A 15,864-nucleotide genomic window follows, 5' to 3' on the forward strand; every position below is an offset into this window, starting at 1 on the left:
CTGCCCTGTTATCCTAAGGAGTGGCTGATTATATACACAGGAGTTGGGTAGGTGAGAACAAGGGGGGGTGATGTTAGTCTCTAAGGAATTTTGGAAGCAAGGTCTCCAGGACCTTGAGGGGCTAGCTATTGTTGGGAGAAAGGTTATTTATTACTAGTAGTAAAAATCTTCTTTTGAGACCCTTTAGATATATATCAGTGGGCCATATGCTTGGAAATGATTCTTGACACTATCTTGGAGATCTAGAGATAAAGTTTCATATTTCTCCTATCAAGTGTCCTTGTTAGTGAGATTTGGGTTTAAAAGAAATTTAATTTATTTAGGCCTTGAGGAACTGAGTTATTTGCCTCTGGAAATTGAGCTATTGTTAAGATAGCTTCTTTGTTATAAATCTCTAGGACATTGGTAAACCAAGGGAGACTCCTGTCTTGCAGGATTGTGATCTCTGCAAGTTAACTATTTGTTTTTCTTTTAGGGCAGTCAGGGGTGCCTGAGGAATGTCACACATATTACCAAGAGGAGCAGGTGGAGGTGGTGCAAGGTGCCAGCTTTTGCTTTTTCCTCAGCCATCCTCCTGCTCCCTCATCATCAGCACCCTGGGATCATGACCTGAGCCAAAGGCAGACGTTTAGCTGACTGAGCCACACAGACAGCCCTGAAATGATCACTTTTTTTTTTTTAAAGATTTTATTTATTTATTTGTCAGAGAGAGAGAGGGAGAATGAGAAAGCGAATGCACAAGCAGGCCCAGTGGCAGAGGCAGAAAGAGAAGCAGGCTCCCTGCTGAGCAAGGAACCCAATGTGGGACTGGATGTCAGTGGGATCATGACCTGAGCCAAAGGCAGCCACTTAACTGACTGAGCCACCCAGGCAATCCTGAAATGACCACTCTTGAATCAAAAGTAACACCTCTGCCTCCTTAGAAGATCGACTTCAGTCACTGCAATATTTTTAATGAGGGGAATTCTTTATCTTTTGAGTGTACACTTGACTTCAGGAAACATCTATGCCACGTGAAGTTGATTCTGGGAAATAGGTTAAGGAAGGTTCTTTTTTGTTAAAAATTATTATAAAACAATTTGCAAAATATCTTTGCAAGTTCTTCCCAAAACACTGGTGTCAAAATGGATCAGCGTGTGGCATCCCAGGGTGTCTCCTTTGAAGGAAGTTGACTATACAATTTCTTTCATGTTTATTTTAACAAATCAGCCTAGGATTACAGTTTGTGTGGTAGAGCCTAAGGTCTGGCAGTCTTTCAGACGCCAAATGCAAGTTAGCAATCCATGTTTTCTTGTGGGTATATTGAGATTGAAGTGGGGAGAAAATGGAGATTTTATTTATAAATTTTTATATTTATATAAAATTTTATATATTTATAAAATAAATAAATTTTATATATTTATAAAATAAATAGGTTTTATTTATTTATTTATTTATAGATTTTATTTATTTTATTTATACAATTTCCATCATCAAGTAAGAGGAGAGAGTTATCCAAAAAGTTTTCTTGTGGGTATATTGAGATTGAAGTGGAGGGGGAATGGAGATTTTATTTGTAAATTTTTATATTTATATAAAATTTTATATATTTATAAAATAGATAGATTTTATTTATACAACTTCCATCATTAAGTAAGAGGGGAGAGTTATCCAAAAAGTTTTTAAGCATAGATGTGTGTTTTTTTACTGTACCTTAAAAGTAATTATTAAAAGTTTGAAAGTGGTTTGAAGATAATATTAATTTTTAAATATAAATTGTCCTGTCCTCTGATGAAAATAAATCATAAATCCAGGTCACTTAACTACGTATAATCTGAACTCTGCGCCATGGTAAAGGAGTCAGATTCAGTGGAAAAGATGATTTAAGATATCAATTTGACTAATTATTTATTGTTTTGTTCTGTTTTGTTTTTTTTTTCCACTTGAGCCACTTTATCGCTGCATCTATTTCTTACCTTCTGCATTTACCAAGTGTGGTGGGAATGCAAGGTAGCTCTCCCTCTACTCCTTATTTTTCCTCAATATCTTCATGATTCCTTCCTATGGGTGAAAACAGAGGACAGAAGGGGAATACACGTGCGAGACAGACGGAGCGGGAGGTTGCGCAGGGGGCTGGGGCATATGGATCAACTCTGCAGTGCCTGGAGTTGTTACTATGCTACGGGTTGTCTCAAAACAATAACGCCAGTCTCCTGCTCTACTGGCTGAGGCTGGCTGATATTTCTAGGCAAAATCAACAAGCTCTCAGTAAGCTGAGACTTTTAATGACCCCCAGGGAGCTTGGAAATTTGCTTGGGAACCGAAGTTTAACTTTCTCCCAGAAATAGATGTGGGGAGATGGGAAGGAATGCTTTGGGGGACTATGAGAAATGTGATGACATTGTATTTTTACAATGAAAGAAGCAGAGCGTACTTAGAGCTCTGGGATTTCATAGCTCTCGCTCTATACTTTCCTTCACTGATGGGGGTAAAAGAGGCCCACAATAGCACAATTAGTTCATGGCAGAGTCATAAGGAGATGGAGGATATTCTGATTTCCTGTGCCAGCTTATTTTATGTGCATGTCTGTTTTGAAATTCAAGTTCATTCATTTTGTTCACTCATCCAAATAGCATTTTCTAAAACACAGACTTGGTGTTGAGATCTAGTAAATCTCTTTCTTCCCAGGAGACTAAGAGAATGATGATCATGAGATATCTCTTTGAGTACGTTTCCATTTGGACAATCTGAACATGGTCAGCTACTGCAAATGAAAGGTAATTTGGAAGTGAACACAGCAGGAGTGGGCTGGAGATAGGACAGCATGATGAAAGAAACCACAGGCAGGAACCCAGCCAGGCTGGTGAGGAGGAACAGGTGGTCAGGTAATCAGGAAGCTGGAATCTATTTTCAAGGGAGTTAAAATGAGTAGTGAAGTCAGAATCTAAAGTATTCAGGCATCATGAGTGACATGTTCTCCAGCAGAGACACATTGTTGATTTTATAAGGGTACTGCCAATGTTTTTGAAGGAACCCCTTAAAATCATGATGATAAGCAAAAAAAAAAAAAAATCAATTTTAAGATATACTTTTGGTATTTCAGCTTTGATAATTTTATTTTGACTACCAAGTATTTTTTGGACCAGTTTGAAAATTTCTGTGGAGAACAATTTCTTTATCCAAAAATAAAGAAAAACGATTTTTCTTTCTTTCCAACCTTTTTGTCATATACATATAAATATGAGAAAATATACACATATGCACATATATACATATATATGTTTGTGTGTGTGTGTATATATATATATATATATATATATATATATATGCAGTTTTCTTTCCATCTAATTTCCTTTTACTCTATAGTTGATAATGAATCAGATGGGTTGTTAATCTCTGTGTCTACAAAAGAGATTTTGGTAAAAGATGAGGCACTGATTTTAATACACACACACACACACACACACACTAAAAAATGTATATATGATATCTTTTATTATCTCACAAGCAATTTATCCTAGATGTGCCACGGCAAGGCTGTTAATGAGGTGCTGAGATTTCTGGGCCTAAGGCAGGGAAGAACTATATGTCTTCTTGAGATTTGGAGAGGCCTTTTCCTACAGCAGGGCAGATGAGCTGCTTGTACTTAACCAGATAACCAGATACTAGAGAACAGAACAGAAGCGGCTCAACAGTCCTTGTAGAGGCACATCTAGATGCTATTCAGAGAAGTGGGGATGCTAGCATGCAAGGTACCACAGGTCTGACCAGTCATAATGGTTAGACCAGTTAGAAATGTCCTAAAGGAAGTAAATGGTCATATAGATAAAACAGACTAAAATAATGAGAGAGGCAGGCACCTAACTCTAGAATTAGGGGCTCTATATAGCTCAGGCTTTATTGCCTTAATATTTGGCTCTTTTTTTTTCCCTGTGATCCCAGTCAAAGATGATCCAGAGGCTACCATAAGGTTGGAGATGTTGGCTTATCATTGTTCTAATTAGGTAAGTAGAATGTTGGAGGTGAGCCCCTATTTTCCTCACCTGTCTTGTAGCAGACACTTTTAGGGTATGCTTCAGAAGTTCCCTAGCTGAGGGTAGGCAGGTAAATTTGATTTAAGGGTGTGGTGGCAAAAGTAATAGACCATTTGTTGCACATTAAACCCATATTCTCCAAACCTGCGTTTCAGCGATCAAGGTAATATTTGGATATTTTTTTGCTTCCATTTCTGCATCTACTCAAGTGGTTCTAAAACTGAAGTTGGAGAATTGACTAATCATCAATCCTAATATCCCAACAGCAGAAGACATAGATTCAGTTTCTAAACTAGATTTCAAGGGCACAGCAGGACAGTAGGAGAAAGTGGAGCTGACTTTTCACTGGAGAAGAAAACCTCCCCTGGATTAGGCATGACTGGGCCCAGACTTAGTCTCAAGAGTTTACAGCAGACCAGAGCCTGAAATGAGGAATCAGGGAGCCCCTTCTACGGAGAACTCAGAGAAGGAGATGGGAAGAGGTTCTCAAAGAAAGGAAGACATGAGGATAATCTCAGAATAATGGATCACCCATACATACAGAGTAATCTCTCCCAGAATTTCTCATGAGTAGGGTTTTCTTGGGGTGCCACACAGTGATCTGGGAACCCTTCCATAGGAATGAATTATGACCTATTTACTTTAACAGTCATGACTATTACTAGATGCATTGTGTCATCAGGGTCATACTCGGCCTCTGTCTAATATATTAGATTTTACACAAACACACACATCTATGTCCATATTTATTTTGCAAAAAAAAAAAAAAAAAATTGTATGAGTCTGTGACTCTAGGTGAATGAGTAACACAATAAAGTTGGTGACTAAAGAAAAAATGTGCTTTGTACAAGTTTAACCAAAGCAGATTTTTGACAGGAACTATGAAGATTTTTGAGGAGTAGGGAGAGGCAACACAATATACAGCAGGAAAGACAGTAAATGGGCTTCGGTCCTGGTGCTGTAACTTGTGAGCTGGCAGTCTTTGGCAAGCCATTCTTCTTTTATAAGTCTTATTTTTCTCACTGGTAAAATTATAATACTAATGTCTTACTCAAAAAGAGCCTTGAAAGTGACATGTCAAAATGTTTGTGAAAAGAACTGGCATAACACTCAGCACACAGGATATACCCAACTCTCTTGATTTCAGTCTGAATTGTGTTTTTAGCTTAAATTATTTTGAGAATAATTAGCATTCTTATTTCCCTTTTTTCTTGTTCAACTAAAATGCTAGACTCCAGAGGAAGGAATTTAGAATGCCTCCATGACAGCAGTGTGGGGACTGAGTGTTTGCAGTGTTTTGTTTGATTTGGAATTGCAGAGCTCAATTAGGAATTAAGGTAAGCATAGGGACAGAGCTATTAAGGGAATTGGAAGGGAACAGACAGTCCTGGAATGTGGCAACTCCTGTTTGATTTTAAATGTAAGTTAAATATTAATTTTTCTTAAAAAAAAGTCCCACAGAGCACCCCCTTCTTTTTTTTTTTTTTTAAGATTTTATTTATTTGACAGACAGAGATCACAAGTAGGCAGAGAGAGAGGAAGGGAAGGAAGTAGGTTCCCTGCTGAGCAGAGAGCCCCATGCAGGCTCCATCCCAGGACCCTGGGATCATGACCTGAGCTGAAGGCAGAGGCTTTAACCCACTGAGCCACCCAGGTGTACCCCCTCCCCTTTTTTTTCTTACACTGATAGATTGTTGGTGGCTTGCCTCTCACACTAATTTATTTGGAGGGGAAAAGAAAGTCTTCAGATGATCCTATTTGCCTAAGAAAAAAGTCTTCCAAACAGCTCCCTTGTCGCCAGCATCAACAGCAGCTGAACAGGGTTCGGTTGTTGCACAGTGAGAATTATTCTTTTCATTTTAAAGGAATCAAAAATGTTTGGGGAAAACAAGACCCCTGGTTACACATGATCAAAATAAGAAAATATTAGATTTGCTTATGGAAAGTGTTGATTAAGTCTACTGCTAAAGTCTGAGGACACTTTTTATTGTTCCACAAAAATTTTGAAGGAAGGAGAGAAGTCAGCTTTGAAAACTATGCAAAATTTAGAGAAAATAAGAAACTCCCGAGGATCTCCTCTTTTCTGAATTCCTTCCTGCTGGAGGTTCCCTAAAGCAAGTGGGTACTATGATGCTGTTGACTTGCAAACAGAAGTTGAAAGGAAATTCAAGCTTCTGTCAAGATTCATTCCAAATATAATAAAAAAAGGAAGTGATTGAATCCTTTTAAAGCTTTTGGATGGATTCTCTTGTGCTTTGGCTGTTCTCTGACTTTGTAAGGAATGAGGAACAAAAGCAAAATTGCACTCTCCCTGCTCATATCCATCTTAGCAAACACTCCAACATCTGCCACTTCCAATGGCTCCCTTTTCCACATTGTCTTTTTTATTACTTTCCTGCATTTTTCTTTCTTTTCTCTTTCTAAAAATCTCACAAAGCTACCATCATCCAGTGCTCCGTGTATGCCCGTGAAGCATGCATGTTTGACATTTCAGTATGTAAAATGATTCATCTCCTCCTGCCACTGTCAATCTGTGTGACCCATGGGCCTAAGCTTCCTCATTTGTAATATAAGGAAACTGATTAAGATTTGCAGTGCTTACGCTATATTCTACCACAGTGTTTCTCAACTTGAGCACTGTTGATACTTGAGGCTGGATAATTATTGTAGGGGACACTCCTGTTCATTGTGGGATGGTTAGCATCATGCCTGGCTTTTATCCATTAGCTGCCATTAGTACACCTGTACTCCTCTTCCCTAGCTGTGGCAACCAATAGGGTTTCCTGGAGGGTAGAGGGAAGAATTGCTAACTAAAGCAGTGCTTCTCAAATCTGGGTGACTATAGGAGCCCTGGGGAATGTGGTAGAAACATGAAGGGCCATACATGATTCTACTTTAAGAAGCCAGGGCCTCTGTGCCTTTTACTAGTTTTTAGATACACAACAAAATTTGAGAACCACTGTTCATGAGGAATCGTACTGATGAAGTGACTAGGATTTTGCGCAAAGTGCCTCAGGAACTTTTCAGAGTTCAAGGAAGGAAGGAAAGAACCAGTCATCAAGGGATTTGTTAGAAACACACATATTTAGGATCCATCCCAGACTTAGTGAGTCAGAAATGCTGAGGTGCAACTCAGTTGTCTAAGAAATGGCCCAGGTAAAGAGAAACTACATTCTTGGTACACCACACAAGACGTATAGATGTGTAGAAGTATGAGAGACCCAGGGAGGACTGCCTTTCAAATACAGGTTGATGCCACTGGGCAGAGCACTGCTTGGAATCAACTTCTCCATCCTTCGTGGCTCTTATTGCCTTACGGTCATGAACACTTATTCTGACCCAGCCTTACAAGGCAGATCAGATTGTCCTCCTTGGGGAGGAGGTATCTGAGGGGCGGCATGTCTCAGACACATCAATCCTCCATGGCACCTGAGGTCCTGACCCATAGGCTTACTCTTTGGGCTATGGTATTTACACTAGATTCGTGGTTTTGAATCTTGGTTTCATCTTAGAGTCACTGAGGGAATTTAAAACAAACAAACAAAAAACCCCAAAATATAATGCTGAGACTATACCCCAGACCAATTAAGTCAGAATCTGAGAGCCAGATAGCAGTATTTCTGCCCTTTGCAGGTGATTCCAGTGTTCAAGCAATATTGAGATGTCAATGAAATGCTTCCTATAAAGTCGTGTAGGATTTTTATAGAGGGAAATAAAGAAGAAAGATATGTAAAAAGTTTGAAAATGGCCAGTTTGGGGGATCAGTAGGATGTCTGGTATGGCTACAGACTCTTAAGCTTTTGACTCTGTGCCAATACTAGAACTTCCCCCAATTTTCCTAAATTCTTCCATTAGAAGCTATCTTTGCAGTTTCTGCATTTCCATACTACTTTGAATCGAATCTAACATGTACCACATTCTACTGTTAGAAGGTTGCACTGTTCTTGTCTCACCAATATGAAAAATGAATCTCATGAACACGAAGGGAAAAAAGTGAAGTGAAAGTTTCTTTTTTTTTTTTAAAGACTTTATTTATTTATTTGAGAGAGAGAGACAGTGAGAGAGAGCATGAGCGAGGAGAAGGTCAGAGGGAGAAGCAGACTCCCCATGGAGCTGGGAGCCCGATGCGGGACTCGATCCTGGGACTCCGGGATCGTGACCTGAGCCGAAGGCAGTCGTCCAACCAACTGAGCCACCCAGGCGTCCCGAAGTGAAAGTTTCTTAAGTGAAGACAGAAAGGAAAGAAAAAAAGAAAAAAAAAACCTCTTGAGTGAGAGGGCTCCTGAAAGTGTTGGCACTGGGGTCTTTTATGGTCAGTCTTGTGTAGAAAACTGACCAAGGAATCTGGTAAATTTCTTATCAATATCATGTCACATTTATAAATATCATGAAAACTTCTTACCTTTATTTAAAACCAACATAGTGAACTTGAAACTGTCATGAGAACAAACAAGGTATTCCCTTCTCTCTGGTTAATATCTTATGTATAACATTTCTTCATATCTGGGATTTCTGTGAGTCTCCTTAAGTAGTTCCCTGCTGTTCATGTAGCCCCTTACCTGTCTCTCCTTACCTAGCCTTGCCTGTCCCTTACTCATTACCTTGTGCTATAGTCACATATATGCAATTTGTCTCCTTCCTATGCAACACTATGAGCTTTCAGGGGAAAGAACCCTGGCTTAGTCATCTCTCCCTTCCCCTAGAATATCTAATTGAGAGTAGGCATCCAAAGATAGGAATTTAACTGACGTTTTATAAAATGATGTGGACATGACACCAAATGTAGGGATATCATATAGCAAAGCCTCCTGGCACTTTATCTCCAGTCACACAGAAAGACTTCCTAGACTAGTGTGCTCCAAAACCTTCCACAAGTGCACTGATAACTCCGGACTCTGAGTCTTATCTGAAAAGAGAGAGAATCTCTAGAGGAAAAGTCTGGGCGGATGACCCAAGTACAAATTCTGGCATACTGAACATTCAAAACTTTCAGTACATGCTCAGCTCCAAACTGGAGCTATTCCATCAGTGAGATGAGCCAGAATGAGTGAGGTTTGGTGGAGAAAAATAATAACAGCATGATTCTTTGGTGTCCCTTGAAATTGCAAAGCCAAGGCTGTTCATGGTCAGAGTGGTCAACCCAAAAAAATGAATGAAAGCATGTGCATAAAACCCCAGCAACCCTCCTTAGTATAATAGGGATTCCACAGGAAAGACTTTTTTTGAACATTCACACCAACTACTTGATATGTGTGGCTCTTTCCCATCCCCCTCCCTTTTGCTCACCATCCCAGTGGCCAAGGAGACTTTGGGGAAATTGCCACAGGCACTAGAACACAGGAATGCCTTCAGGAGGCAGGTTGGAGGAGTCAAGGGTCCAGTGAGTAAGCTCTCCGGAATCTCTGTGAGAGTCTGGAGCCAAGGGACAGGAAAGAGGGGAACACCGTGGCTCAGATGGTATTTATGGGAGAGGAGAAGCAGAAGAACATGAAAGCCTCCAGCGAAAGTTGTGTTGAAGTCTTGGCAAGCGTTTCTTTCAGCATTCTCATCCCTAGATTGATGCTCATTGTTTACATCCAGGGGTACTGGGATTTTGAATTGCCTCTTTAACTCTTAGATTAAGAATTTCTATCTGAAAACCATTTGATGTGTTGAGGTATTTGTCTCATAGGGGATGAGGAAACGGAGACTCACTGCACAAAGGCACACAGTTGGTACACTAACAGGCAGACTGTAAGGACAGTCTCGCCGTCTTCCAAAGGTTCCCCAGGTCCTGTGATAGGGTCTATGCCCAGGTCTACGCCCCTACCCCTGCTCCAATGCAGACACATACACCCCTGCAAAATGGGGTGCGAAGGCAAGGGAGGGACCCTTGCTAAGGGAAGGAGCGGCAAGCTTTTGATTCCACAGGCCCAGGTTTGAGTAGTTTCTTTCGCCTTTTTACAGTTCTATACACTGAACTCATCGCCTGCCTTTCTCCCCAAGCCTCCGCCCCTGGTGCCCTCCTCCCAGCCCGAGATGGAGCTTCAGTGCTTCCCCTAAAGGTGAAGGGCTTTGCTAACTGCGAGGTCATGCACCAATTCCAGAAAATGTATGAGTCCTAACGAGAGTCCTAACGAGACTCCTAACCTCGCTGAGCCGGGTTTTATAAAGGGAGTATTTCCGTCCATTCTGCCACGCGCAAGGGAGGGCACGTGGAAACCTCTCGCCCTGGGCTGGCCTCAAGCAGCGCCCGCTCTCCGGCTGGCACGGGGCGGTGCTGCGCCCGGCGTGCGGGCGGCGCGGTCCGGGCCTGCAGGGCGCGCTGAGCGCCGGCGAGCGGCTCGCGGAGGCTCGGGCAGCAGGAGGAGCGTGCGAGCTGTGGGCGTCCCTTTAAGAGCGGCCGGCCGACCCGGCCTCCGCCTCTCAGTCCGCTGAGCGCTGCCGGTCACCTGGGGCTCGCGGGGCAGCCGGATCGCGGCGGGGCCGGCGCTCTCACCGCGGAGCTGGGAGAGGCGACCCTGACGCCAGGTGCCGGGAGCCGTCTGGGAGCGTGGCCGTCCCGCGCCTCTCCGCGCCGGAGGATGCGGGAGCGCATCTGGGCGCCGCTGCCGCCGCCGCCGCTACTGCCGCTGCTGCTGCTGCTGCTGCTCCCGCCGCCGCTGTGGGGCGGCCCCCCTGACAGCCCGCGCCCCGAGCAGCAGCGTGAGCCCGGGCCTCTGCAGCCCTTCGACCTGCTCTACGCCAGCGGCGTGGCCGCCTACTACAGCGAGGACTACGAGCTGGCGGTGCGCGACTTGGAAGCGGCGCTGCGCAGCCACCGGCGCCTGCGGGAGGTCCGATGCGCGCTGCGCCCGCCACTGCGCCGCGCGCCGCCCGCTCGCGCCCCCAGGCGCCGGCCCCGCGGCCGAGCTGCCGTTCTTCCGCGCGCTGCTGGAGCGGGCGCGCTGCTACCGCAGCTGCCAGAGCCAGCGCCTCGGGGGCCCCGTGTCCCGCCACCGCGTCAGCGAGGATGTGCGCAGCGACTTCCAGCGCAGAGTGCCCTACAACTACCTGCAGCGGGCCTACATCAAGGTACGCAGAGCGCACCGCTAACCCCTGCGACTCTGGGACCACTCTCTAGAGCCCTCCCCACCGCCCCAGTCCCGGAGCCCGCGCTCTGCTCATTAACCTTTCAGGGTGGGTCTCCTCGGACCTGCCTGTCCCCGCAGTTTGTGCTTCTGGGTATCTGGTGGCCCAGGCTCGGTAACAAACACTAGGTGGAACCTGCGCAAGCCTGTAGCTCCTTGGGCATCAACTTGCCTCTTGAAAAGGGGCCTGCATTGATAAAATGATGCTTAAAGTACCCATTCAGCACTAATTCCTGAGATGTGGGCAGAGCTGGGTTTAGTGTAAGGTCTCATTTCGCTTCATTCTCGATCTAACCTCACCCCAGGTTCTCTTCCTTCTTCACTCCCCCATCCCTCCTACACTCCACTCTGCACCTTTTCTCTGAAGTTTACAAGAAACATCCTCATAAAGCAGAATTAAAAGTTGACTTTGCTCTGGAACAAATTTGTTATCCTCTACTCTCCCCTGAGCCTACAAAGCAGTAAAGATCAAAAGTTAAACGGAAGGTGTGGTGGGAGAAGTGGATCTCTATGAGTCAGTCTCCGTAAAAGTACCCAAAGTGCTGACTGTGCCTCCTTTACTAGGCAACTTCCAATTCCCGGAGGTAAGCATTGGAGTGAGTTAGTTGACATCACATGCCCAATATTCTCCTTTGTGTGTGTGTGTGTGTGTGTGTGTGTGTGTGTTCAGCCCACCTGAAGTTAGTGTCAGGAGGTATTCTGTGTATATTGGTATTTTACCCACATTTACAATTTTGAAGATCTATCTGGATGCTTCAGCAGAGAGAATTCAGTCTGTGCTTCTGGAAACACCCCTCTCTCAATCCATGTTGCTCTGAACTTATACTTTCTCTCATACTCTCTACTTTCTGGGTTTTATGCCAATGGGTCAGTGTCTCCTCCACACCTGCTAAAGTGGCAGCTTTGTGGATTGGCCTCCACTAGCATTAGCCAATAGGCCAGGCTGCATTTCTAGGGTGGCGGATATACACACCACGTACAGATCCACCTGCACACCGTCCCACATGGTCTGTGCTCCTGTGGGAAGGACACCATGGACATGTGCAGTTGTTTGTGGAGTTCAGGAAATTACAACTGAGACAAACTCTGAAGGCTCAGTGCTAGGGCCAAGGGTCCAAGGTACGCTAGACTAATATCTTGGGTAGGAAATCAGGATCAAGCCTGAATCTTTCAAGGATTTGTCTTCTGATATTTTTTGCTTCTTGATGAATTTGCTAAACCATGCATTAGGTATAAATCTGATCATTTTTGGATGAATGGCCTAATTTTCGGTGGTCTTAGAGAATCAGTCAGTGGCAGAGATGGAGGAGACCTTAAGTATCTGACAGCAGAAGACATCCTGAGCCAGTTCCCAGGATAGAATGTGGGTAGTTGAGTTTGGTCCTGTTAGCATGGTCTTCCCAAGAGTCTCCGATGTAAGGTTGGCACTCCTGCTCATAGTTCTGTCACACATTTTGGGGAGATTTTCCTTTCTCATGTCTGGAGAAGAAATGAATATTCTTCTCCAGTCCTATAAAAAACAAAATAACCATGAGGTAACTCTCAAAATGTGGGTTTCTCTAGTTCTGTAATTAAGCTTACATCACTGTTAATGTTACATAGATCAGTCATTCTGCTTCAGTCCCCTGATCAGAGGTCAAAGAAGGTAAAGCTCTAGGTTTGAGATGCCTCAAATTTTTGCAGTGAATTGGTTATAGGAATTAGTTACTCATGGGCACCTTTGTGGGTGAACTGTTGGGTGTGATCTGATGAAGAAGCAACATAGTTTTAACAAGTTCTCCCCAAAATATGTGAACCCATGTCCTAATTTCTGTTTGACCAGCAGTGTTCCTAAGAACAGAGTATCTCTAGTAGCAAAGCTTCTTGCATCTATATAATTGATAATCTCTTAAAAAGGAGATACTTGTATTTCTTTGGAAACTCACTTTTGATGGTTGAGTTTGTAGGAGTGTCTCTGTGAACGTGTAATAAGGTGTACCATGCTACTTCCCCTCCCCTCTCCTAAGAGCTCCACAATTTCAGTCTCTTCTTGGCTTCCTGGGAATCTTAATCATAAACACATGCATGTGTGCACGCACCCATACGCGCAGACACCATCCTTTGAGAGTAAAACAAAGCTCTCAAATAACAACAAAGTGCTGTCAGGCTCTGACAAGTCTGAATTCAGAAGTGTTTACTCCCCAGTGATAGAATGTGGAGTTCCCCAGATGTGCTCAGATATGAGCACGGCCCCTCATGTTGTTGAATAATCTTGAACCTCTGTGATCCAGTTTACACTTGAAAAGGATGCTCCTGGGCCACGTTGAATTCAGTGAGGAGTTTGTAGCCAGAGTTTGAAAACTATGAATCCTGTAATATGGTCAGAACTAGTGGGCTTCCTAGAGATAAGGAAGCACAGTTATTCCTGTGTTAGGATCTCCCAGCTGTAGAAGCTCTTGGAAGCTGCTGCTCCTCCACCGGACCCCAGTTACTGAGCCACCGATGGAAGCAGATCCTTTCTCCTGGTGTGTCGGAGAGGAAAACGTATTGAGAATTATGAAATCTGAGTCCCGACAAGTTCAATTTCTCATTTCACTGATGAGGAAAGGGAGCCGGTGAGGGAAGGGGGCTTATTCAGTGTTACATATTTAATGGCGGAGCCAACATGATTTGATGAAAGGAGCCCAGGACTAATATTCGGGAGTCTGGCCTTTGCCAATAACTGATGCCCATGTCTGTGCTGTGCCCACTGCCCCGCCGGCTCACCTCAAATCCCAGGGCATGCTGCAATCCCCAGGGCTCTCCCTCTGCCAGATTTGGACAGCTCCAGGGATGAGTAGGTCCTTGTCCTGTGGGCATAACAGAGACTCATTGCATTTATCTTAAACTCTGCTCTGTAGAATATTCCTTGAGAATAGGCATGTTGGGAATTTGTCTGGACAGCGATGAGGCAGTAGTTCCACCAGGTTCCTAGACACGCCTTTCTGTTTAAATGCAGGGTGAGACTCTTCAAACCTCGATTTTTATCATTTCAGATTGTAAGACATAACTCATGATTCATAGCCCAAAGCCCAAGATAGAACTTTCATCATGGTATGCTTTGCTCAGAAATCTTCAGTGTTTTCTCCATGCTACCTTATGAAGCCCATATAGTTGAATGCAGCATCCAGATCCTGCCTCCCCTGTACCCTTCCTGGGGATATCTCCCCCGCTCAACCCCCTCCCGCCAGATGGAAGGATGGCTGCTTGGTCTTCTCTATCTGCTACTTTTGCATACCTGGGTTTTGTTTATTCTTTAGGAGGCAGGCGGGCTCTGGCTTGGGATAGATCTAGAACTGAAATTTACCTCTTCAGTCTCTGGCTGACCGTGAACAAATGACATACACTTTCTGAGGTTCGCTTTCTCCATGTGTAACATGGAGATAATAGGACTTACCTGATTGATTTAGTTTGATTTAAGAGAAGATTTATGTAACATACTCAGGACAGGGCCTGTTTCTCAAAAAACAATGGAGACCTGTTTCTTCTTATTATTAATTTGATAGTAGATCTTTTCCTGCTCCTTCTGTACATGTTCAAATTGTAACTGTCGTGACACAAATATACCTGTTTCTGTGAGGCTCTCCTTCACAGTTGTTCTTGCAACTCTCACAAGAACACCCTTTGGGGTGCCTGGGTGGCTCAGTGGGTGAAGCCTCTGCCTTTGGCTCAGGTCATGATCCCAGTGCCCTGGGACTGAGCCCCACATCAGGCTCTCTGCTCAGCAGGGAGCCTGCTTCCTCCAATCTCTCTGCCTGCTGCTCTGCCTACTTCTGATCTCTCTCTGTCAAAAAAATAATATGTTTTTTTTTTTTAAAAAAAAAGAACACCCTTTCTGCCTCCTTTGAATGTCCACAGCGAGGAATCTCTTCCTCTCATGTTTCATTCTGAACTTTGTTCTTTCAGAATTTATGTATTTGCCTATCAGTGATGTGAACTTGACATCAGAGAACTATCTTAGTCACTTTTGTATCTCCCAAAGAGGGAGTTTCCAGATTGGGATGATTATTAGGTAAAGGATTATTATTAATCATCTGGGCATGAAAAATATGATGTAAAATGAGGGATTTAGGTACTGTAGGTCTGGAAGTTGGTCCTCAGCATCTATACTCCCCAAACATCTATAATGTATATAGATTTACATACAAATAGATATATGAACATAGATGTATGTAAATGCTCAGTGTATGTTTGTGGAATGAATAATAGCTTGGTTTTTTATGTATGAAATATCGTGGAGAAAGATCTCTGAGTGGTGGCAGGGGGTTTTCCCACACTGGTTACTCGGTGTCCTGGCTGGTCAGATGCGGGACAAAGTCACGGAAAGACTAGATTCCTTGACTTCTCACTCTTTTCCTACTTGTAAGTTCTGGCTAATGTTGTAGAACTCTGTTCCTTTCCCCTCCATCTTTCTTCCCAATTTAATTATTACTTAAAACTGTGCTTTAGGAAACCCTTGACACATTGTGCCTGCTTTACATACATTTGTTGAGTTAAAAAAATGTAAGAAAGATGTTTTTTTCCCCTTATCTTTGGGCTTGATCACCAGGAATAGTTTTGACAGGGACTGTTTTTCTCTCACTGTTCCCAGCCACTCAATAAAAACAAAAAAGCAAAAAAAAAAAAAAAAACAAAAAGCAAAAAACTAGTGGCGCTTATTTTATTTTTTTTTACTTAAAACAAGCTTGCCCCTGCCTGTTTTGTTTCTGAGTTGGTGCTTTGAG

General features: G+C 43.4%; 1 protein-coding gene across 1 annotated transcript in view; it reads left to right on the forward strand.

The window, feature by feature from the left end:
• Positions 1-10,306: 10,306 nt before the first annotated feature.
• Positions 10,307-15,864, forward strand: part of P3H2 (prolyl 3-hydroxylase 2) — a 150,327-nt gene continuing 144,769 nt past the window's right edge. The window contains 2 exon segments of the mRNA XM_032337934.1: positions 10,307-10,834; positions 10,836-11,066. Of these exon segments, the coding sequence (XP_032193825.1) occupies positions 10,577-10,834; positions 10,836-11,066 (489 nt within the window). The 5' untranslated portion in view covers positions 10,307-10,576.

Source organism: Mustela erminea, chromosome 1 (genome assembly GCF_009829155.1).
Source record: "Mustela erminea isolate mMusErm1 chromosome 1, mMusErm1.Pri, whole genome shotgun sequence".
Taxonomy (NCBI): domain Eukaryota; kingdom Metazoa; phylum Chordata; class Mammalia; order Carnivora; family Mustelidae; genus Mustela; species Mustela erminea.